A 26,898-nucleotide genomic window follows, 5' to 3' on the forward strand; every position below is an offset into this window, starting at 1 on the left:
CCCTTTGCTTCTCCCTGCTTTAAATGCCAATTTTTCAAAATGGCTTTTCCTAATATAATAACACAACTGTTGATAAGAAATTTATGAATTTATTTCATTATACTTCTTTTGAAATCTATTGATTCTTTTGTATCGAAAAAATACTTGACTTTTAATCTGCTATATAACAACACTGTTTGTTCTAATCATTTTGTTGGATACCTAGAGTACTTTCTAGTTATGATTTGCCTGGGAATCTTATTTTAATGTTGAGATTCAAAACTGAATTTATAATATTTTTTGCTGTCGCTCTCCTGGACAACATTTTTGTATTTAAAAATATTTTATTATTTCTCTTCTGTGGTAATTTAACCACGAGATAAGAAAAAAAAATAACATTTTTAACCGTAAAAAATCTTTGGGCTTTGGTAACAGGCTCTGTGTTTCTAAATTGTTACTCTAAAAGTACTTTCTGTGTCATAGCTGAAAAGTTATATGGTTAAAGTGCTTTTTCCCTGGAGAAAAACAAAGTTCCCTTTGTTTTTCTCTTGTTAATATCCTCTCAGTAAACGTTAAAAAAACAATAAAGCATTTTCATTTTTAAACAATTTGTGATAAGAAAATGTCTGGTTTTTGGAGAAACACTGAGAAATAACATTTTGTTCGGCTGTTTCTAAGCAGTTTACCAGACACACTTAAAATTAAAGTAATCAAAATGATTTTCTTACACTCTTTGTAATAATTTCGCTCTTCATTTTTTCGGAATTTAAGCAATTACCACTTGTGCCCCGTTCGTTGTGCGACGTGTTCTTGTATGTGATTTGTCAGTCTTTAAAGTTTTCTTTTTCTCAAGTTTATACTAACTCTGTACGAAGTATAAATAGTTGTTGACTTGTAAAGAAATGCGTACATAATTAATTTATCAATATATACAATACGTTAAGTTGTGATAACCTTCTGCTTATATTAAATTAGCTGCATTGCCCGGCTTTGCCCGGTCTACCTTGAAAATAAAAATTGTGTCAAGCGACGTATATTCAACAATCAGGCTTTAAAAAAAAGAAAAAAAATGCAAAGTTTCCCTTCCAAACAATGACGATTGAAAATGATTTTAAGAAAATAAAATGATAAAGATGGATTTACAACGCGTAAACCATGGAAACACGAAACAAAATAAGCTTAAGAGTAAGATGGAAAGAAACAATGGATTAATAAAGCGTAACTGAGGAAGCGTGAAAATAAAATGGTTAACAACTTGAATGCAGATGAAATTTTTCAAACCTGATTTAAAAAACTTGTTACCTTTTTTCCTTTGGAGATAGAAGCTTACTACCAAAGGTCGAGTTAGATCTGGAGTAAAAAAAGCCACTCTTTCTAATGGTGTCAAAAAGTAAATTGTGGGACAATTTCTTCACTTTTTATTGATAGATTTAAGGAATAATGTAGTGCCAAAATTTCAGCTAAGCCTAAAAAAATTCGAGATAAAAAAGCAAATAACTCCCGCTTTAAGAGGTTAGAGCATTGAAAGAAATTGCGTTTCAATGCGGGAAATTATGCTCTTTCCAACGATGTATAATATTAATATATGCGCAAGTAATTTTTCACCCCCATATTTAGGAATTTACGGGAAAATTGGGCTTAAATTGGAATAAAAAAAGAACTATTCATCGATTTTTTTTTCTAACTGGTCTGCAAATCTTTTCAGGACTTAAAAAAAACAAACTGAAAATTTCAGTGAAATCTGCCTGGTAGTTCTCGAGTTTTGCGAGTTCAAACACACAGACACTTTTTTGAGCCTTCATTTTATACTATGTAGAGACGAGTTAAGTTGTAATATACAGGATGATTATAATTATGGTTACGACTTCAAATCACTCTAAATTTAATACTCCTGATCAAAATACATTTATTTTTTTAAGAGTCATCGTGATACGTGAGTCATTGGAATTTTGCTTGCTGAGAGAAACATACCAGTCCCAAAATAGGCCTGTAAGTGATTCGATCAAGTTAATATCAGTGATGTCTGGATTCGGTGGTTAGGAAACCACCTTGTTAGAAAACAAAAGATATAATGAGTTTACCAAGAATTTATCATTGGAAACACAAGTTTGGAGAGAAAACAGCGGTAAGAGAAAAAGGTGAGCTTCACGAAACAATCAGCAAAAGGGGGGGGGGGGTGAAGCACATTAGCTGTTTAATATACATTCTACCTTCCCAAGTAACACACGTTATGTTTAAACGTTTAAAAAAGGCTGTGTCAACGTTTATGAAACTAAGTGTGCCACTTTTGTTGATGAGATTACGAAGAATTAATTACAGAAAGGACAAGTTTGCCGAGAAAATAGCGACCAGAGAAAAAGAGGAGTTTCATTAAACAATCAAAACAAAGGGGAATTAAAGCATAAGCTGTTTGATATGCTTTTCATCATAACGAGTTAAACTCGTTACGTTTTAACGTTTTCTAAACGTTTTATAAAAGTTTTAAAATGACTTTCACAGCGTTTACAACCATTTTAAAACACTTATAAAAGGGAAGTGTTTCATAAACGTGTTGAAACGATTCATAAATGTCTTGGGTTTTTGTGCTGCCACAGTGTTAAAAGTTCAGGAAAATTTTACGTTAAATATTACAGTAACATGTCGTATTTGCAATGCAGAAAAATGCTGCATTAAATTTTACCGGAAAAAGAATGAGATTGCTGCGCCAATTGCTACACTACGCGACTTATGGAACAAATCATATAATTATCAGTTATGCTCTCCCCTCGAGTTCCAATCCATATAGGGGTCAGACAACCAGACTGATTTTCAAATGATCACAAGTTCTAATCTAATTATTTGCATTTCGTTCTTTTTTACACAGCGCAACTAGCCACAGCGCTCTGGGCTTTTTTATACCGTAAACTCTTAATGTAAAATAGATTTTACGGTAACATTGATGCCAATACGTTTTACCGTAAAATTTTAGGAAACTTAAAAGTGTAATTAAAAGTGCTAAACGGTATATTGGAACGTATCTGCTAATTCTATGCCCGTCAAGCATATAGTGTGTCTCTGATGAGTTGACCTATGACCTTAACAATGCCTCCTTTGGGGGTAATAGGAAAGGGCACTTGGCACTAAGATGAGTTGGTTTATCCTCGTAGTATTTTTGCAAAAGTATTCCAACTCAAATCTGCTCCAATAACACGTCCCTTTTTCACTGAACTCCCCACAGAAAAGTAAAGCAAGCTCATAGTTAAACATAAAAGATCCACTCTTTGTGTCACCACGTCTTAGTAATATTTCACAATAGCTACATCTACAAAAGCGAAATGAGGTCTTATAGCACCGTCTGTAGGCACTTTTTTTATTTTTTTCTTTCGTCGAAAAATATTTCATTGCCTGGATTTTTTTCTGGGAAATTCCGAAATCATTTTGATTAGTATTTTAAATGTGAAAGTGCTTTGAAATCATAACTTTATTTTTAATACTCTTCTACAATATTGTATTTATAATCACCCTGAACATTTCTGTGCAATCCCATTATTTTTAACTTAGTACCGAAGGAAAGAGATTATTATTTTTTAAGCCTTGGCAAATTCAAGTTTTTATAAAAGAAAATACAAAACAATGTTGCTGAAATTGCATACACGTGTGTCGAAGCTATACAATACAAAAAAAGGAACTATATTAGAAAATTAGTTTATTTCTCTAATAACTGCAGTTGACACAAAAGAAATAATATCTTGAAGCTCCAAAATCCATTAATACAATTTGAATACTAAATTTATTCTGAAAAGTGCTAAATTTGCCAATGCATTCAGCCAGCCTAAGAGCCACTTCAACTTATTATTACAGTTTGCTATATTTTCATACATGGAGTTTATAATCTAAAAAATGCATGACGTTTTTAACGTTTTTTAGTATTCAATTCTACACAAGAAAAGCTAAATTACAACGAAAACCCTTAAAAAGTCTTACTGCTTGAAGCATGCTCCGAGAAAAAAAAATTTAATTAAAAATATTCTCTTCAACTGATTTTCGTTTTCCATGTATTAAATCTTGCTGAATAGTTCATTAATATTATATAATTTGAGGGATGAGAGTTTAGCGAAAATTTAATAATCTAGCTACTTCAGAATCCAATAATGCAGCAACCTTTGATATTTCAAATTGAAAATCACGTGGGAGATATGAGATCAAAAATTTTAAATATTTTAATAAAACGTCTCTATAGGAACAAAGTCAACATTAAAATAAAGGGCGAGTACTACTAAAAGTTAAAATTAAATAAGAAGAGGAATTTAGAAGAGAGGTAAATCCTATTAGCAAATTTCTAAATTTCGCTGATTTTTCTACTTTTTTACGTTACGTGTATACCCGTTACCAGAAACAGTGTGACGCTGCGACGTGGGAGAAACTTCTCATTGGTTTTTAGTTGGGTAAGAAATAAATATGAAATAAAAATTTAAAAGCATTGAATTTTTGACATTATGAATTCAAATCATGTTATTCTAAATCACGAGTATCTGTGTGTGTTTAGGCGTGTGTAGGCGTGTGTGCATATGTGTTTGTGTAGGATATGGACACAACCTTAGAGCAGGAATTTAAATGGAGGGGGCAAGTTTAATCATTGGCTTAGTAAAAGCTGACCCAAAGAACTCAAGTCACGTGACTAAACAACGACGAATGGTTGGCACGTTATGCGTGAAACAAGCGGAAGAAACCTGATTTCTTCTAATGCTTTGCTTTAAAATCTATCACATGGCCTGGGGTTTTGGTTTCATGAATGAAAGTCTTCACTCCCTCCATTTCATTTCTTCTCAATGGACAAAACCGCCTAGGAGGGTTTTGGTTTCATGAATGAAAGTCTTCACTCCCTCCATTTCATTTCTTCTCAATGGACAAAACCGCCTAGGAGGAGCGGATTCGTGTGAAAAGTACGCCTGGTGGAGAACCAACACATACAGGGGCCGGTCAAAGGTGGGGCTCGCAGATGGCCAGTTTCAAAAGTCAAAGGACGTCAATCAACAGTCAGATGAAAACAATAAGTAATTTGTGATTTCTCAAAAAAAAAAAAAAAAAAAAAATGCTTAAGGTTCAGTTAATGAAGATGTGTACCGTATTTTCTCACATGTAATCCGCAAGTTTCAAGTTCTAGCATTGGCATCTTATTTTTTAGCACTTGTCCGTGCTGATTTAGATTTTACGATTAATCTTATGTCGGTTAATTTTTAAGATTATTTTTCAAACTTTGATATACGCCGCAAATTGCTAAAAAAAATTCTGCGTCTGCGAGTGTATAATTGAAAACATAATTTGATCGAATATTTAAATGCATATGAATACATTGACAGCACAAAAACCGCAAAATGAATGAATTAACTCTTTATTATGGTTTACATTATACTACAGAAAATGAAAACTTATCAAACCATTCTAAAAGAAATTTACCCAGCATGTAAAACTATCCTCTACTGATTTGCAATTTAATTGATTTTTCTCCCTTTGATATGAAGAATGAATCGTTTGCTTTTGTGTAAATTTGAAGGTCATGAAAATGGCAACACGGAACTCAATAGTATACTTATTTTCTAACTTAATGAAATCCATTGACAACTGACTAATATTTCAGATAAAAGCAACATACATTTCTATTTGTAACATTTGTTAAACGCATTGCTTTGCGCCATCTGATTTCACGTGGGAAAATTTCAGTTCTTTAGTATTTCTTTGATTTAAATAATCGTAAACAGTGTTAAAAAAAAGGAATATTCAGACGTTTTGGTAAAAACTTGAGAATAATTTTAAAGTAGTTAAAATTTATTGGGCAAGTATATAAAGAAATAAAATTATTTAAACGTACCTTTGTATTGACTTATGTCCCTTTTCGGCTACTTAGCAGATTATCTACGTATTTCGCTAATTCTGTCCTATTCATAATCCAATCAGAATTTTACCGTAAGGCATGTATAGAAAGGTATGCAGGGTGTTCCGTTTTAACCTGCAAGACCTTTATTTTCGCAATTGTTAGTCCTAGTTGTATACTTCCAATTGCAAAAATGTTCAAAATCAGATGCAGAGTTAAGATATTGAACGTTTGAAGCAAAAATAAAAATGAGTCAAGAAAAAACGAAATTAAATTTTTTATACGGGCCCTAGTTCCCCCAACTAATATTTAGAGAAAAAAATATTCATTGAAAGCTATTACTAACACAAAAAACTTGACAATTGTGCGACTAAAACTCAATGAGATATTCCAGTTTAAAGTTTTAAGGGACCACACAGAAGATGAGATTAGAACTTATCGATATTTCAGAAAAATGACAGGTGGTCAAAGTAAGAAAAATAAAGTATTTATATTTTTCATTGCTATTCAAAAATAATTGCAAGTGTTATGCTGTGACACGCAAAAACACACTGCAAAGCTTCGAATAATTTCAAAAATCGCACTCTATGCACATGTAATTTTAAACTCTTGTCAGCCACTATATTTTCCCCCAAAAGATGTTATTGACGGCGAGTGAAAAGTGGTGTAAGTCACAAAACGCTGCATTTCATATCTCGGTGAATATTGGTCGTACTAATTTCAAACATTTTCTGTTGGAATTGTTTTTTAATGGGGATTATTTTCCTAAATATAAGTTAGGGGACCTGGGGCCCGTATAAAACTTAAATTTTATATTTTTTGACTTATTTTTATTTTTACTTCAAACTTTTAATATCTTAACCCTGCATCTGATTTTGAACATTTTTGCAATTGGAAGTATACATCTAGAACTAACGGTTGCGAAAATAAAGGTCTTGCAGGTTAAAACGGAACACCCTGTATATGTATAAAACGAGAAAGACTTTTACTTACTTTTACAACGTCATGCATAAGACTAAATCTGAACATCCAATCAAGCTTTATTTCGTCATTCTCCAAAATATCCTGAAAAAAGGACATTATTACATTCATGACAAAACTTAATTCCTTGTTCTTTCGAAAAAAAAGCGATGCACAATGCTTTAGTTCCCGAAAAGCCATTTTGTGCGTTCCTTTTTTTTTTTCTCCTTAATATGCGAGAAAGTAGAGATGATGAAATTCGCAGAACAGTTCAGCGTTTATGTATTTCTTTATCTGTACATGGTAAAGAAAGGGATTACTTAACATACAATATTTTTTTACATAGTCTAATGAAAATTCAAGATTTTCTCCTGAGAGAAAGTCTTGAGAAAATATTACATTTAAATATCTGCTATCATTTTAAAAGAAAAATGTTTCTCAATATAACATTTAATGCTTCAATTTAGTTGACAGCATTTACATGTACATACGCACATGCACATTAGGATACATACTCGAGTTAACTTGCTTTTGTTTGCTTTGATGAGTGTAGATAATGAGTAGCCTTGACTGTTATACCAGGGGTGCCTACCCCCTCTAAGAAAAAGAGAGCACCCCCCAAATATCGTAAATACAACCCCCCCTTAAAAAAAACAAGATCCCCCTCCAATCAAAAAGTGAAAAAAATACCCTTTAAAACAACCCTACCCAAAGGATGATTTTACTAAAGGTCGGTTATAGGAAAACATTGGTTGGGCTTAAATCTGTTTCATTGCTGAAACGTACGTTGATGTACCTCTTCACTCCTAAAGACTTTGGACAAGTTGTTCTGATAAACCAAATGTGAATCATCACAAAATACCAGAAGTTCATCAATGCAGTCCAACCACGATAACCTAGGAAAATTGGCAAACGGCCAGATAAAGCGATTCCATCTGTATTGGTCAAACATAGAAAAGAGAAGTAAGCGAGGAGATTTTATGCAAGTGTTTTCCTCATGTGACTCTATTTCAAATTATTGAATTATTTGAATTTCATACGAAATATTCATGTGAAATTAGTAAATGGATTTCATAATTATTGTATTTTAAAACAGAACGAAAAGACTGGAGTTTGATTGTATAAACGAACATCTATGACGAGAACCTGGTATCCCTGCAGACTAATAAATGAGTAAGTTTTTGACGATTAACCGGACGTTCGTCGTTCTGCCTCAGAGCTGGTCGAGCAGTATAGAGGAAGCTGCTGTACCCATGGACAAAATTTACTTTCCAATTTTTGCTGGTCTCTGGGAATGGCTAATCGACTGGAAACATTGTCTGGTAGAATCTACAACTTATCATCTAATTAGGTAATTTTTGTCGGGTGAAAATCTCAATGCTTTCAACTTCAAAAAAGGTTTCTTAAAAACCATCTTTTTGTACGTGGGTGCAACACCCCGTTCACCCCGCGGACAGGTGCCTTTGTACCCATGGATATATAAGAAAATAATAAATAAATAGGTTTTAAGAACTCAATTATACTCAATACTCAATACGTTTTCATAAGCCATTTTATATTGAAATACTTCAAACATCCATTAAAAATACCATCGAATAAAATATCCAACAGAAATTAAACTTTGAAAATTAATCAAAAGATTTTTCCCTCTTTTAATTTTCTTTAATTTTTAGCATCAGTAAACTGTTTAAAAAACTTACTTTTAAGAGAGTTAATGATGCAATGAATAATTAATGTGTTTTCAAATAAAAAAATAACTAGATTCATGATAGTATGGCCCTCTATGTACCTACATAATAACTTCAATTTATACGCAGATTGAAAATTTTAATTAAAATTAACCCATTATTTTAAAAAAAACTAAGTTTAGATAAAACCTACAAAAATCTAGAAAAGTTGACTTCAAATGAAAACAGGTGGGATTGACTCTCTGTAGATCCTACAACAGGTGGGGGTTACTTCAACACTATATCTTCAAGCCCTACTTCACATTCATCATCATTGTTGAAAGCAAATTTCGGACGTTGATGACAAGGAACCATTTTGAGGTACTTCACATTGTAAAGAAGACTAAAGATGACCGTCCCAGGATACACATGGTTATGTCTCCTTGGGTACAAAGGTGCGCCATTTTGGTTTTGCAAGACAGTCACATTGACAGGACCCCAGTTTTACAACATTAAAAATCAGAAACGAAACCTTCAAAATGTAGGGAATCATGATACCTCCAACAAAAATGAATAATACAATTAACGACGGACAAAAAAAAAAGAAATTGCTCATTTTTTTTTTTTAACTTAGATCCTACTAAAACCGAAGAAATGTGATAGAATCTTAAATGTTCGCTTGATGTGACACGTTGAACCTCTATTAGGATCTCTCTCGACGATACTTGGAATTTCTCGACCAGCGTCCGTAGGTACAACCGTCCGTGAGTACAGCAGCTTCCCCTACTTGCAACGAAACATTCTGATGAAAGTTGAAAACCTCAGTGTTAAAGTTGTTTCTCCGCCAGAGTAGTGCTATTACAGGGAAACAGAACATCTCGCGAGAATATCTGCTCGCAGGTATCTCTTCTAAAGCACAAAAATTTAAAGCACTCGAACGTGAATATAAAACTGTTTCAAAGCTGTAAATTGAACTCGCCCTGTGAAAAATTTTGCAGATAAAGATTGAGAAGTAGAAAATTAACTATAAAAAAATCGGAAAATTTCTAAACTTGAATAAAAATCATCTTTACTGAATGCAAACAATTGTACATGAAATTTGCTAAGACTTTTAAGAACCAACAGATATTTTCTTTTAAGAGTTAAAAATGAAAGAGTGAAAGAATGGTTCAGAAAGGGAAAGAGATGTTGTTTAACTAAAAAACGTTGGTTTTTCGTTCGGTTGCGATGAGCAGTTACGATAATAAAATTCATTCAAGCTGATCTTGGTAAAAAATATAAAAAGAAATCAAGTTCATCTAGAGCAGCGGTCGGCAACCCGTCGATTGCGATCGACCGGTCGATCTCGAGCCCATTTGCAGTCGATTGCGGCATCATTTTACTCTTTTTTTTTTTTTGTCAGAGTACCATTAATAAATATTGTTTTCGAGGGAAAAATTTCCTCATCTTCTAAATTTATTTAAAAAAATTTTGCCACAATTTTTAACATTTTCAATTTTTTCCTTGGAAAAATAGTCGGCAAAATTTGTAATGAATTTACAGAAAAACTTTAATATGAATGTTTTGTGATTTTTTGGGGGAGGTAGGAAAGCAATGTTTTGAATAGGATTTTGCAGTGTATTTTTATTTTAATTGTAAAACATTTAAACACGCCACTTCAAGATTTATCTCCAAATGTAAATCCATCCAAAGTTTAGTGGATTATTATTTCAAGACCATTAAAGAAAAGGCTGTCTAAGAAATAATAAAAATTTTGTACCTAGTATGCATCAATCAAAAAAAGTTTGTTGAAGCTATATTTAAAAAAAGAAAAATGTAATCAGATGAGTTTAAATTATTAGCACAAATTTTCTCTCTCCCTCCCCCAGAAATTGGGTATTAATTGTACTGTCAAATAGCACTTCAAAACCTGCTTCTATCACTGTAATTATGTTGAATTACAGGAAAAATTTATTTTTGCTGATTTCTGAAGATTTTTTGGAACCACTTTCAGTTTTGGGTCGGATGGAAAAGTTGGTAAAGTCACATGCATTCAATTTTTGTAGAAATGTACTTATTAATAATATGAAACGTCAGTCGTCTCAATAAAAATGTTCTCGGTGAGTTTAAAATACGTATTAACATTTTAAAAGACAATTTTATTTTGAAAATCTTAGATGTATCTTTTAAATTTTAAAAAATACAAAATATTAGTGTTCGAAACTGTTTGGACGTGAGTTAACAGTGCTCACTTAATATAGTTTTGGTAGTTTAAAATTATTATTTAATCAGCATCAAAGTCTGTTTTTATAAAAGTTAACCTACGACATGAAGTCAAACGCATAGTCAGAGCCATGTATGAAAAACAGAATCGTTGAAATGAACCCCCCCCCCCTCCCAAAGTCTATCTTAGTTCTCACCGAAATTAAAAAGTCGATCGTCAGCTAATTTAGGTTGCCAACCGCTGATCTAGAGATTACCATAACTTGATACATTTTTGTTCTTATTTGCGCATTACAAACTATAATTAATCTATGCAGTAGTTTCTAAATTATGTTTTTTTTTTTAATCGTGTCCATCATTTGTGTATACCCAGAAGCCGCATTCACAACACACTTTTCTACCTCGTAAATAACCGCTCCAGCTCCGAAAAAAACTGGTTGAAAAATTCCCCGTTTACATGTAAAAATAGGTTTTAAATTTTACCAGAGAAAGCTGTTTTTACCCAGAATCCTTAGCGGATATACCCAGCAAGTAGAAGAACTTGTTTCGCGTAATGCATTCTGGGTAAAAACTCCGCTTTTACTCCAGAAGGAAGCAGGAGGAGAAAAATTCCACACATACCGGGCAAATAACTGGAATGCGGTGAAAAGCACGTTTTTTCTGGGGTCGAAAGTGCCCAAGGAAACGCGCATTAAGTATCACGGACAAGACAGATATCACATTTATAAACGATTTAAAATGCCGTGAAAATATTTTAGTTCTTCTAAGACTGCTAAGACCCTAAAACTATGATAACTGATACCAAAACGCAAATATTGTCAAATTCAATAAACATGTGGAGTTTAAAGCAGGACTAATTGAATGCCCAATTTGAAAATCATTCCAGCCATGAAGTGGCAATATCAAACTATAATTACTGGTCCAATGAAAATGTGCTTGAGAATTTTGAGACACTTAGAAATTGATTTAATTATGTTCTAACTGCATCTAACATGCCGAATTAATTCACCCAAACTGCTTAATTGGGGTACTCTTGCATATCAGAGTGGGTACTAAAGTTCACTTTGCTATTCAATTGGAGTGGATAGTACTCATAGAGACTTCTTTGAAAACGCTGTGTGAATTCCGCTAGTTTATGAAGAAGTTGCCTGTTGAGATATTATTTGGCGAACTGAAGGACCCAAGTACTCCTTTATTAAACTGAACAAATCAAGATCACTTGTATCTATCTTTAAAGGAAAATCTGAAGACACATATTTATTTTTCCTTCTATTTTCGCTTGCTTTCATGATCATATACGCTCCGGCCACATCCACCTGCGAATTGGCAAGTGGTCAGATAATACGATTCTATCGGAATTAGGGGAAAGGAAAAAATATGATGTGCACATCTCGTTCACTTCAATGTGACTGTGATAAATTTAGAAGATAACACACCTCTCTAGTGAAAAACTGTCATCCCTGTAAACTGATAGATGTGTCCTTGAAGATGCAAAACAAAAAAACATAAAAATGAAAAAGGTGAACCAGGGACCAACACTTTCTCAAGGGGAGGATTGGTCCCTAAGTTCACAGGACCCTTTCTGTTTAGCAAGAGGGAAGGTCCCAATAACTTACTAGCATCCCCGAGAGCCTTGGAGGAAAATTAAACAAGAAAACACTGGAAAATAATTACTTTCGTTAATTATTTTCCAGGTATGTTTATATATATATATATATATATATATATATATATATATGAGAGTGCCAAAATTACAAAGTACAAATTTAGGAAGGATACAAAATGAAACACATGAACTAGGGACTGATACGTCATCAGGGGGATATTAGCCCCTTAATTCACAAGTCCCTTTCTATTTAGCAGGATGAAAGGTCCGAAAAACATGCTACCTTCCCCGAGAGCCTCATAGTATGAACAAAAATTGAACAAAATAACCTGAAATTGTGCGGTAACCAAAAGAAAAATGTAAGCAGCATTCGAATTGAACAGAATGACATACCTGCAAAAGTTCAGTTGTTATCAAGAAAAGAAAGCAAGCAACCGTATAAAGCAATTTGAACAACTATTCTGCCGTTTGCAGGTAAACGGCAGTCTCTGCAGAAATGAGTTTTCGAGATATTTGAAAGAAACGTGTTTTGGATTCCATACTAACAATGTAAAAATGTTGGAATTCGACGTCTTTTTCGCGCCTTTTTTTCAGTGGAAACCAAATAAGCGAGCTTGTACAGTAAAGATAACGTACAATAGATGACAAAAATGCCAAAAAATGAAAAATTTGCAGTTACTGCCCTTTACCTGCACACGACAGTATTAATTCCCCACTTCGATATTAATTTTGGTAATAAAACAATTAAAACGGATTTTTGTCCTTACTATAGCATCTGCATAAAATCTTTAGAAAATTTGACTTGAAACAATGTATCAATCTTTACAGATTTGTGAATAAACTCTTGGGCCACAATGAGTAACACACTATATATATTTATTTATTTATTTTTTCTAATGAAACTGCAGTTTTTCATGTTAATAATGACTGAAACTAAATATTGTAAACTCTCACTATCGAAATAAAATGCTAAACAGCTTGTCATATATGAAAAATATTACCTGCAAACTTCCTTTCTGACAGTACTCTGTTACTATGCAGCAGTGAGGTGGATCTATGCAGCATCCCACAAAACGTACAATATGTTCATGCTGTAGATCTTTCATCTGATGAAAAAAAGCAATTGTTTAAGTATTTATAAAACATTAGCTTAATTTTGAAGGAATACGTTTTAGAGATATATATTTAGAGTTACTTCTAGCATTTGAATACATAACGTTACCTACGAAAAATTAAAATTAAGTTACATATGCAAAAAAGTTACATAAACTAACTTACAACGTTAAAAATGTAAAGGATAATAATACAACGTTAAAATATACAATTTTCAAGAAATTGCAGATAGGTGTTTCGGATTCACAAGGAACCCCTTATCATTGCAAAAAAGTAAGTTTATGGATGAAAACACCCGAACAAATCATAAAGCTATTCGTCCATAAGGAGACGTTTTGCATTGAAAAAGAGGTTCCTTATAACCCTTAATCACCTGAGTGAAGATTGTTGTATTTTAAGTTTGCGTTAACTATTGTTTACTTTTCAGCAAAAAAAAACTTATTATTTCTTTAAATAAAAAGTGCACGAATTTAAAAAAACCAATGCACCCACGTGTTTTGGGGTAACACCTTTTTCATTGCAGTCGTGTCGAATACAACAAAAAAGGAAAGCTTTTTTCTGAACTTTTTCATTCGTAAGCTAATATTTTTCACAACCAAAAGACTATTATCCTCGAGTCGGAAAACCTATTTCTTGTAACCTCGAAACGTGTGTCTTTTTTTTTCTTTTGTGTGGGGGGATTGGGGGGGGGGGTTGTGAATCTATGGTTCCATTTTTCACTATCTTCTGTTTAACTATCTTTTACTGTTTTGCGCTGCTGAAATTACTAAGCTATAGTTTTAATTGACGCATAAAACTTACGAGAGCAAATCAAAAAGTCTTTGCGCCTATTTTGTTAAGCCAAAATATGTTTGGGAATACAAAACGAATATGTACATTCCCAGCAGTAACAGTTCCTTTAACAGTACCAGCCGTATCTGCTTTTTGCTCGGAAGAGCGGAGCTGCTATCAGTCATTTAAGATGACGGTCCGTCTTCAGACGTCCACAGCCTATGAGCAGCGAAGTGTTATTCATTTTCTATGGAGCAAAAGAGACAAACGCCCCTTGTGTCTCTTCAAGTGAATCTCCAAAAGAGACACTTTTCCCCGTGCGTGGGGTGCATTTCCCTGCGAATTGCTATTTGCGTTTGTCCCTTGTTCACAAACTATTTGTACGAATTAGTTGCAATTTAACATTCGCATCTAATACAAAATGAACAATACCGTTAGTTGAGCTATTTCTCATTTTCAAAGAAATAAGAAAAAAAAATCGTTAACACAATAATTCTAGCTCAAAAGATTAGTTAAACTCTTTGGTCACACAAAAGATAACCGAGAGGAATAAAAGCTCTCTGCTTTTGATGTCAAAGGAATGAACGGATAAGGAGATTCTCTTCCTCACAATAAAGAGATAAAAGAGTTGAAAATAGATACTAGATCACCCACACAATTTGTACAGAACAATACCTCAAGTTTTATTCCGAATATTTCGAACAGAAAATCTGAGAAGAAAATCGATAAGCAACGATTTCGTCACCAGATATGGTTGTGGTAAAGTAATGAATATTTATGAGTTTAGGATGTTTCCTAAGGTAATATTATGCGGTATTTATTTATTTTTTATTTATTTATTTAAACAGGAACTACTAATGATTTGACAGCCATCTGAAAAGGGATGCAGATCATCATGTCCAAGCTGTAATGATTTATTCATGCAGTTGTATTTATCTTTACCCAGAAAAGACATTTATCTTTTTAAAAAACAGTACAACTTTTTAATCAGCTTTTCAAAAACAGTAATCATAATCAAACCTTCATGCAGCTTCCTAATAAAAATTAAGAACAATTAATGACATTTCCCGAAATATTTATGTATTTCATTATTTTTAAACTCTTATTTTATTTATTTATTTATTTTTTCATTGCTCGAAAGTCTCAGCAGATTAAACTGAACCCAACAAACTTAATTTAGTTTTTCCGTGCTGTTCATTTTTGAGGTATTTAATATTACCTAAAGTACTGGAGAAACTTTGGGGCGGGAGCGTTCTCTGAATTTTCTTACTGAATACGAAAAAAGGGGAAACCGTTTTCATACAGATCAATAAATTTTGGGTAAAGTTTCGCTACGATATCGCCTTATCTCTCAGAGCATCGTCACGATTAGAGGCGAAATAGGGGCTTCTGGATAGGGACGAAACATACTACTCGTAGAGGAGACATCTAGTAGCGAAAGTTTTCAGCTTTTATTTGAGCAAGCATCATGTAACCGATTTGTGTTTGATTGTCACTAAAAATTGCACATGCTTCGGAATTGAATAGAATACTATTTATCGCTTTTTGACAAGAAATATATTGAATTAACTCGAGTTATAATAAACAAATTTTGTGAATGAGTTATCATGCGAAGCAATTTTTCAGCCTATTCTAAAATTAGAATTATGCCACAGTAACACTCCATTCTAGTAGAAAACTTTAAAACCGAATCGATTAAAAAGTTGAATAATGAAAATATACTCATAATCTAAAAATACTACATGCTCTCTTAATTTTAGAACATTGCATAAATCTCGCAGTGTTATGTAAATAATATGCTTCAAAATTACTAAATAGCGCAATCAATCAATCTCTAATTTTGTCTAACTAAGGACACGTTTATTTTTACAATTTTTTCGCAACAGAATCAAAAAGAAAACATGAAAACTTTAAAACCAAAGTAAAATATTTCTAACTGAATAACCTAATATACTAACAATAAAACTGTTTACAACTATTTTATTTACTGAAAAATAAAATGCTTTAATTATTCCACTTTCATTCAATAAATCAACTTCTAAAGCTTACAGTGAAATTTTTTTCAGCTATTTTTCTCTCATATCTTAAGCTAAAACGAAAATAAATTCAGAATTTCTGCAATTTTCTCAACTTTTTGAATAAAAAATGCTTTAGAGATGCATGATCTCATGAAAAAATAATAATTGCGATGTGAACGATCTTGAAAATACAACGTAAATGCTAATTTTGAACCAATGTAACAGCAATATCACTGGGTTGAGATTTTTACTATATAACTTTTACTAACCCTCTCATTTCCATTCGCTGATTCATGGGACTAGGGGGCATACCAAGGGGTTGGCAGGAGTGGAGCTCGCCAAGGGCGCTGCACGCAGGGGGGTGGCATTTTGATTGATTTTTTTTTTTTTTTAAAAGGATTTTTTTTTTTTTTTTTTGAAATTCAAAAAAATATATCATATAAGTAGAAAAATGCTTTTACGAATAAAAATAAAAATGTAAAAAAATTACAAGAAAAAGAGAGAAAAAAATTAAACAATCCTTAATTCTCATTTAAGAAAAGGGGGTGGGGGATTTACACGCGGCGTGAAATTCTATTCCTATTCATTAAGTTAACTCAAGACTCAACACAATTAGTATACCAGGGAGCGATGGTAGAGGGCATTTAGAGCCGGATGGTTCTTTTTTTTTCGGGGAGTGAGGCAACACTTTGGCGTGTGTAATTTGAAATGTATAGTTTTATATATATATATATATATATATATATATATATATATATATATATATATATATATATATATATATATATATATATATATATATATATTATTTATTCTCATTATAATAATTTACATATTGGGCGAAAAAATAAGACTTTTATTTTGCCTTTATGTAAATGGTCGTGTTTTATAAATCAATTTCAAATTAGCAATGCTTTTTGCATTGCTTTCCTAATTATAATATAATTTTTTTAGTGCTTTAGTTTTTATTTAATTTTTTTTAAGGTTTCTTTCTTTCTTTTAGTTAATATCTCCTAATGGTTTGAAACAAATTCTATTCAAAATTAAAGCTGTTTTGGAAAAATAAATAATAAATACATTGCTATAAGCGGAACTAAAAAATGTTTATTCTCATTTGGCTCAAGAACGTTAATTTTTATATTTATTAACGAATTGCAGACTTTATTGGCTTTTTTGAATTTATGTGGTGGGGGGAGAACTAAAATTTTTGGGAAGGGGAAAATTCTCAATTTGCCGAATGAAATCCTAAGTTTACCGAATGATAAAATTCGAGAATGCAGAAATACATAACATCTACTGTGAAGGAACATTAGGCATCATTGAAATCAATTTAGAAAAAGAAAATAAGAATATTAACGTTGCAATACTGTTTCCTAATTTGTCGAGTCAGTTAGTCAAATGTTCCCACACAGTTTTTTTTGTTTTTTTTTGGGAACCTCACAAATTTAATAGGTACGATGACCTTCCTTTTTTTTTTTTTTTTTTTTTTTTGTCCCCAAAAAAAAGTTTTTGGAAGGTCACAGTGACCTCCGGTGATTTCCCATCTGGCGACCCCGAGGGGGGGAGCAATTTCTGAAGTTTGCCAGTGGCGCCAGACTCCATAGGTACAGCATGGGACGGGTTTTTTTTTCTCCCATCAGTACTGCACCTTTATTCCAGGGCCATACCTACCACTACATGTTATTTAACCGGCTGGACAGGGCCATGAAAAGAGCTGTTTTTTTTCCTCCAGGTCAGCATCCGTGAAATTACTCATGCTGCACCGCTAAAGAGGTATTGGTATGGTATAGAAAATTTCGATGACTTTGACAACGTTCAATTTATCGAGCATCAGTCACCATCAGCGTACACGGAGGATCTTCGACTGGTAGGCACTGAGCAGGCACCTTCTACTGGCACGCGTTACCAATCAGGTGACCACAGCTTACTGTTTGTGTTATCGTAAACAATTTTGCCAACATAAACAAAAAACAAAAAAAAAAAAAAAACTAGCATGGAGTTAGGATACTCTGATCAAATTATAGTCAGCCTTTACAGAGAGCCTTTTTCCAAATGTGGGAGTATTTACTTTTTCATAATTCGCTATTTTACATACTACGAAAATGATGACCGAAAGTAATGGATCATCTAATAGGCGACCATCATTATACCTAGCTCAGAACGTAATTGACTGGATTAAAAGCAGCAAAAAAGAGTACCACTGGTTATCTCTACTTCTGTAATTTAAAAACGAGCCTGTGATAACAAAGTCTCATTTCTTAAGAAATGTTGCAGAGCCTAAAAAGAGGGGACTGTTTCATCAATCTTCTGTATAAACTATTCACAACTTAGCAAACCGACCGAATGGCTTATGGCCGCCCACAGAATGTAAAGAAAATATGACTTAGTATGTATTTGGTGGATCTGTAAGGTTTTATCCTGGGTCCTCTTTGGCGTTTACCAATAGGATCTCTATGGCTTAGTATAAATTTCATAGCGACAGTAGTTTGATGTTTCAGTAGCACAAAATGGGGAATTTAACTAATAAAGTTTGATTTCTTTCGAGAGAATTTCAAAAAGAAAGTCTACTTTTTATTCAGAGTTTTATTTTATATTGTTTCATTATTTTTTAAATTCATTTTTTTTTTCGTATTTTCATACGTTTTTATTTTATATTTCATTTAACATTATCTCATTTTATTTTACTGTACTGAATTTAATTTTATCTTATTTTATTTTATTTTATTTTAAATTATTTATTTATTCATCAAATTGTTTATTGAAAGAAAGATGTTTCAGAGTGAGTCAAGAATATGTGTGTTTATTTTTATCCACAATGTGTATTTATTTCTATCTGATATATTTGAATTTTATGCAATTCAAGAAACGATAATCTTCGTGAACATAAAAGAATCCGATGGAAATATTTTGTATCATAAATATAGAATGCTATAAAAGATGTAACAGGTGAAAAAGAAGTATGGAACTAAAAATACGAAGTTTTTACAAAAAGAGATCTAAACGATTTCTGCAACAACTGAAAGAAAAATTTACTGGAAAATTTTCTACTAATCGGACATATTTGTAAGTGGTATCTTTACTAATAATAAAGATGAAAGTCTCTCTGTCTGGATCTCTCCCACTCTGTCTGGATCTATGTGACGCTCATAGCGCCTAAACCGTTCGGCCGATTTTCATGAAATTTGGCACAAAATTCGTTTGTAGCTTGGAAGGGTGCACCTCGAAGCGATTTTTTGAAAATTCGATTTTGTTCTTTTTCTATTCCAATTTCAAGAACATTTTACCGAGCAAATTATCATAACGTGAACGAGTAAATTACCAAATTATCATAACCTGATACCGTAACATGGGCGACGCAATGAACATAGCAAATTCGTGAGAAGTTCACCACCCATTATTTGTGGGCGAACCAAATGACCTTTTAACTTTCTATTACGGGCAAAGCCGTGCGGGTACCACTAGTTTACAATAAATCTAAAGATACTAAGTGTTACTGTTTTACAAATTGTTTTTTACAGACCTGCAAAGTAACTTAAAAGTGATCTTTTATTTTTCTTAAATAACCATAAAACAGTTGAATGTCAATATTTTATAAAAATTCTTTTGTAGCCTTCATTTTTAGTTAAATTATAGTAGCTTTTACATGATATTAACAACTAGAAAACCGCCCGTAAAAGTATGACGAATGAAAATTGTTTCTACATTCGAACGAAGCAAATGCCTGTTTGGTGACATTTCGATTGTTGAAATTTTAACCTTAACTCCAATGGATTAACCCTAAACTCCAATAGATAGTTTCATATTTCAAGGTTGCCGTTCTTCGAAGTTTCAGTATTGAAACTTCGAATAGCGACAACCCTATGATTGGACCACTTTTGCTTTGGCAACCCTATACCATCGGTTTTGTAATATTTTTGCCTACATTTTTTTATGTAACTTTCGTAAAAATTCGATGATGGTAAATTACTCATTTTTCGGGCATCGTTTAGCCCCTGAAAACCCTGGTTTGGGACCGGAAAAGGTAGGTAACCTTACTTTAACGTTTTCTTTACAGCTATTGCTCTACATTTATGACAATAATTTTTGGAAACTTGATGAGGGTAAATTACCCGTTCCGGGCACTTTTTGCCCTCTGACAACCCTGCTTAGAAACCGGAAAAAGGTAGACAACATGACTTTAGCGTTTTATTTAAAGATTTTACTCTTCATTTATGACGAAAATTTCCGGAAACTCGATGAGGGGGTAAACTAGCACCCTCTTTGAAAACCTTTTATCCCCTGACAGCCTTGATTAGGGACCCGAAAAAAGGTAGGCATCCTTACTAAAGCGTTTTATTTCCATCTTTTACCCTTCGTTTATGATAACGATTTTCAGAAACTCGATTAGGGAAAAATTACTTATTTTTTGGCACTTTTCAAACCCTGGCAACCCGTTCACGTGAAAGAGGTAGAAATTCTTATTTTCATGTTTGTTTGTTTTTTTTTTTTTAACTTTTACTCTTTATTTATGGTAGCAATTATAGGCAACTGGCAGAGAGTAGGTCAAGCCTAGTGGGATCTCGCTCTGAAAGGATTTCAGCACGAATGTGAAGTGGTATAAATCTCAAAGTGAAGCACTTCATAACTCGGTGAATATTGGTCGTACTAACGTTAACTGTTTTGTGTTTGAACTGTAGTTTGATTCTTGTCATTTTCCTAAACATCACTTTAGGAACCTAAAGGCCGTACAAAGAGTTAGATTTTGTAGTTTTCCTTTTTTTTTCTCTTCGAACTTTTAACATCCTAACTCTGCAACGTATTTTAACCAGTCTTGCAATTTGAAGCATGTGTGTAGGGCTAACGCGAGCGAAAATAGGGGTCGTTTACATTTAACAGGGGCACGCTGAGTGTAACATAATTGATCATGAATTAGTTGTTAAGAGTTAGTGCTTTACACAAACAGACACTTTAACGAAATATTAAAGATACAACAACCACAGACATTCTGGGTAGGTTTAAACTACAATTTCTCTATTTTTAAACAGTTTGTTCACATTTTAGTTGTAGTTTTGTATGTTATGGCTTAAAACTGAAGAAAAATTCTGCCGTTGTCTAAAATTAAGGAATAATACATATGAAAATTGTTTAAGGTAAATATTCTCCCCCCCCCCTTTCAGTAGTCAGATAACAATGAACATTCTAAATATGATGATTTTAACTAGAAAATATAACACGTAAAATTAATTATTTGTAACAAAATATGGTAATTTTAAATCAGTGAAAAAAAATTTAATTAAGTCTCCCTTTTTATTTCACAACAACGCAAGATTTCTATCATTGTTTAAGTTGCATAAAATATTGCAATGTAGGATGAGATATTGGGACATCTTTAAACCAGCATTCTAGAATAGCCTTAAGAAAGTAAATCAAAATTATTGCATTGTAATGTGAGAGTAGTGTTATCAACTTATTTCATAAAATATGAACGATCAAAAAGTAGAAAACTGATATCTTGACCATACCAACAAATGTGCATCATTGGGCTTTTTTGAAAGGTAGTATTGATTGCAAAAATCGTAAGACTAACCAAAAATAATACACATAATTGCTTCTTATTTTCGCATCTAGTTTAACAATTTTTCATTTCCAGTATCTGGTTAAAAACTATCTTGACAATGTCGTGCCCTGCTTGAATCGCGCTTGTTGCTTGCTGGTATTACTATGTTCTTGAGTAAACGTTCATGAAAATTAAAAGTTAAAAAAAAAAGTATGGTTTTAAGAAATATACCTTTTAAGACACGTGTATGAGTAGGGAAACCTGCAGGATTTTTTTTTTTTTTCCGTTTCTTATGTTCTCTGTCTCTTTCTTTCTTTCTTTCTTTTTTTTTTTTTTCTTTTGGATAAGTTTTTGATGACATCGGTTTTTAAGTTCCACTTATTACGTTCTTTGTGAACACACATTTTTAGTTATATTAACAAAAACTAATTTCATTAAAATTTTATTTTGAAGATTATGCTTAAGCCCTATGCTTAAGCATATATTATATATGCCTTTAGGGCCCCCTGCAAGAAAATCTGTAGGGTTCCTCCCAAGAGGCCAGCAGTTGCAACTTTAATAAATCTTCGTGCTAGTTTTTTTTTTTTTCCAATTTACTAGGCATTAAGGACGTCCCCCCCCCCCCGCCTCCGCACTGTGGGGTCTACGGGTACGCAATATATAAGAATATTTTAATATATTACTACTACGTCCCACGCAGTTCAAAATATCTGCAACAAAAGTTTTACTATCTCTTAAATTCTCAGGTATAAACTATTTAGCATAACTTTAATTAGCTTTTACTTTGTCTTAAATGTTATACCATTATATTTAACGTTATATTATTCTACTAAAATCTTCAGAATATCCAACAAGCGACGATCTCGAGAATTGCATAACACCCTAGGGAATGGATGTGTGTAAACATCACTGTCGTTCGCGTTGCTTGTAATTATTAAAGCATGGAACAATTTCACTTAACATTGCAAACAAAATGCTACGGTAAAATATGTTAAATTTTTAAGAACTCTGCTGCGAACTAAAAAGCAAGTTTCAATGTGTATTCTAGTCATCCTTATCCTATTAGAATTTGTTAGCGTCAGTCTGACCTCATTTCGACGAGCAATGGTATCGACTCCGGGGATGCTGCGGTGCTCGAGCAACCCCTCCCCCCTTCCAAGAAAAATAATTTGGGACAGACCCCTATTTATACATTTAGGGCCCCCTGCAAGAAAATCTGTAGGGTTCCTCCCAAGAGGCCAGCAGTTGCAACTTGAATAAATCTTCGTGCTAGTTTTTTTTGTTTTTTTTTCAATTTACTAGGCATTAAGGACGTCCCCTCCCCCCCCCCCGCCTCCGCACTGTGGGGTCTACGGGTACGCAGATCCGGGCCTGATTTTAGGGTGCTGCGCGCATCCATCGCACGAATATAACAGAGAAGGGAACAAACGAGGAAATATTAATTTTTCTCTCTGATTTTTTGAATAACAAAAGAGGCATTTTTGTATCGAAGCAAGGGAAGGCATATTCATTTTTTGTAATAACCTTCCATTGTCTTTGTTAGCCTATATTCCTGAATACTGTAAAGTTCTTTAAATTCCTGATTTCTTATGATTTTGTACTGCTGTAATGACTCATGCTCCTGCAGCAGTAGCAATCGGCAAAATTGCGATTTAACGAAACTTCTTGCTTTTGCAGCACCTCAAGACACTTATCCATATATATATATATATACATTGTGCAGCCTTTTGAGCATAAAAATTGCTTTTCGACAGCATTTGAGCAACTATTCCACACTACGGCAAACTGAAAATAATTTGAAAAAAAGAAAATTAATTTAAATTTTGAAATTTTGAATTCAAATTATGTTTCCCTCAATCACGAGTTGCGACAGGACCCTACTCGTTGGAATTATTGTTTCTAGAAACGGCTCCTGTCCCCCAAGCCTGCCCCTCCTCTCGGGCAGTTACGTGTGTATAGTTGTGTATGTGTAGGCTTGTGCGTGTGCGTAGACCTGTATGTATGCACGTTGGCGTGTGTATATGTGTGTAAAAGCGCGTGTGTGTAGGACATGGACGCCACCAACCAGGAGAAGCGGATTGCTCAGGATCGGAGGACCCGCGCCTGCAGAGGACGGTGGGGTTGGAAAAGGAACCAAACGTCAAGTACAGTCAAGTAAAAACAATTTGTAATCGTGACTGCTTAAAAAATTTCGCCGCACGTATCCTAACACAGTGGAACAGAACCATGAGAAGGGTGTTTCTTAAATCTTGCACTGATGAAGAAAATTCATTTCTAAAACTCGATAAGATTTATTCCTAGTTCTTTTTTAATTTTGATTTTTATCCTTACCTCATCAATTACCTCCGCCCTCATTAGTACACTATTGGCTAATGGAATGTAGGTGGCGCAAACATCGAAAAACTGAAAGTTTAAGGAAAAAATTCCACAGACGCCACAAGGATGGATTGAAGGTCAACCCTATAGAATATTTGACATAATAATTAAATCCTTACTCCCCTCCCCCTTCCCGAAAGACTATTCTGGCTGCGCTGGTGCCTGGCGTTAAGTTGAAAGTCGTCTAAATCTTCTGAGATCTGCAAAATGTACATACGTAGAAATGTATTACCAATGCGAAAAAAAAAACCTTTTTGAGACAGATATCGAAATTAAAAATAATAATAATGAATATTTTTTTTTTTTTTTTTTTTTTACATAGTGCAAAACTTTATAAAAACCCTGCTATTTACTTTTCGAAGGAAATTTTTTATAGCATAATTAAAACTTCACTTCATTTAAAAATAATTCACATTTATATTCAAATAAAATGTTTCCCGACAGTTTACAGCGTCTTAAAACCTTCAAATGAATATAATTTTGCGTCTGTGCAAAATTAACATTAAAGATATCACCCTAAGGCCTACATATAATTTAATGAAGAAAGTATATTTCTTTTTAACATTCCTCACAAAAAAATCTTTTTCTAGCGCAATTCTTGAATAATTAAAGTTAAAAAAAAAAAGCTTTACCAAATGACTTTCGTTTACTTTTAAGATTAATTAAAACAATTTAAAACTCTGGACTCTACTTCAATTCAACGAACACCATTAAAATGCAGATCCCATTAATTATAAGACGCAGTAACTTTTCAGCGTAATTGAGCATATTCACATAAAGTTCTTTGTTAATTTCGAAAAGCATTTGCGAGCTTTGCATCATTAATAAAAGCATGCTTTCAACGCATCTTTAGGAAACTTTGTAATACACGTTTTTGCTGAGAAAGCCGATTATTAATTCTTTTAAAGGTGATTCTTTGATATTTAACTGCGTGTGCCGACAGCGTTAAAAATATTTTTACGAGCCAAGTGGGGCAGTATGAACCGTAGCCTAATGATGCATGGGCTACATCGTTTAACAATATCGTTACAATATAGCGCTCAGGCTTAAGGAGGTTACGTGCATGGGACAATAGCGTCGAAATTCGTGTAAATGATGCTTTCTGTGTTTTCGACTTTGAGCCACATTTTGTGTACTTTTAACCAGGACTACGCAGTAAATGTTGTCGTGAATTCCGAGTCGGAGTCGTTGTCGTGAATTCTGAGTCGGAGTCGGGTAGATTTTTGAGTAAAAGGGTCGGAGTTCGACTCAGATTCGGGAGTCAAAGTCTTTGAAATTCTCTGAGTCGGAGTACTCGTACTCCCCAAAAATAAGTCCAACTCCTACCCCAAACTGCACTAAACGCAAACATTTATAGTTCTTGCTTTTGATAAATAAATAATTACACGCTGCAAAAAAATCATTTTTAAATCAATCGTTAAGTTTGAATTTTGAATTGTTGTGGGGCGTGACCTTCTACAGTTGTGAATGAGGGGAAAGCCCCCCCCCCCCCTCCCACGGTTGAGCCGCATACGACGTTCTGTCACATTGATTGTACCTATAACTAGGCTTGCCAGATTTCTGAAATGTTCAACCGGGACATCGGGATCACCCTACCCTCCCCCCCCCCCCACGCCGCGACTCAAAAGGGTATCAGAGGTGATGGTGGACTGAAGTAAAATTTTCTGAAGACAGTGAAATTTTCAGAAACTATGAAAAAGCTCGACCCTTTCTTCTCTCCCCCCCCCCCGTAAAAATTTTTGAAATGAGCTGACAAAAACTATTGAAAATAAACATTTTAAAACTTTTTTCTTTTTAAATAATTTTTCAGCCTTAGAATGTGTTGTCAGCCCATAATGTTTGGGAACTTCTGATCACAAACACCCCTGAAGGGAACGCACCCCTGGCTGGTTCCTGGCGTGTTTTAGAGGGTAGTTCATTCTCAATGCTATGAATAAAGACTAATTATGAATCTAAACCACGGGAAATAATGAATGACACAAGAGGATAAATTTAAACATTTTATTTCTCACTTGTTAATATTTTTAGTTACTTTACTAAGAACAAATACCTCGAATGAGGAATAAAAACTTGAACAATATTTACATGTATTTGTCATTCACTAGGACTTTTGTTAGAAACTCTTTTTTAGCGTACTTTCCCAGTAAAAGTCAGAAAAAGAAGAAAAAAAGCACGAAAGAAGGCTTAATGCATCTTATAAATGTTGCAAAAAACAAAAAAAGTCAAAAATAAATAAAAAATTGAATAAATATCGAAAAATTAAAAATTGGAAAGTAGGGTATTGAGATGGGGAAAAATGTCTGTCGGTCTGTCGGTCTGTCTGTCTGTCCCCCCCCCCCCTAATAACTTTTGAATGAATAGTCCGATTCGAACAAACTTTTTTTTGTACGAAAGATTTCGGCGAGGACATCTCATTCCCATATTTCACTTATTGATTTGAACTATTTTTTTGTTCGATTTTGAACAGTTCAAAAAAACGTAACATTAGCGCCTACGGGGAAATTCAAGGCAATTTCGAACTGTGAGGCGAATTTGCTTCAAACAAACTTTGTAGGAAAAAGCGTTTGATGAAAAACTTGTATGTAAAATATCTTTTTGATTTGAACAATTTTGCGTTCAATTTTGAACAGTTCAAATCCCTTAACATTAGCGCCTTTGGGGAAACTGAAAGTCAATGTAGATTCCGTACTTGAAGGCGGATTTACTTCAAACAAATTTTGTTGGAAATAGCTCTTGACGCCAAACTCCAGAGTTCGACTCCGAGAATTTAGGGGCATTTGACCCCGACTCCGACTTCTGTGCCCGACAATTAATCGGAC

The 26,898-nt window shown here is 33.4% G+C and overlaps 1 protein-coding gene across 1 annotated transcript in view; it reads right to left on the reverse strand.

Moving 5' to 3' along the window:
- Nucleotides 1-26,898, reverse strand: part of LOC129222846 (atrial natriuretic peptide receptor 1-like) — a 185,222-nt gene that overhangs the window by 47,522 nt on the left and 110,802 nt on the right. Inside the window, exons 10-11 of the mRNA XM_054857398.1 lie at nucleotides 13,267-13,371; nucleotides 6,824-6,895 (exon numbers count right to left, since the gene is read on the reverse strand). Coding sequence (XP_054713373.1) covers nucleotides 6,824-6,895; nucleotides 13,267-13,371 — 177 coding nt within the window. The remainder of the gene's footprint in view (nucleotides 1-6,823; nucleotides 6,896-13,266; nucleotides 13,372-26,898) is intronic.

The sequence above is a fragment of the Uloborus diversus genome, chromosome 5, assembly GCF_026930045.1.
Source record: "Uloborus diversus isolate 005 chromosome 5, Udiv.v.3.1, whole genome shotgun sequence".
NCBI classification, from domain to species: domain Eukaryota; kingdom Metazoa; phylum Arthropoda; class Arachnida; order Araneae; family Uloboridae; genus Uloborus; species Uloborus diversus.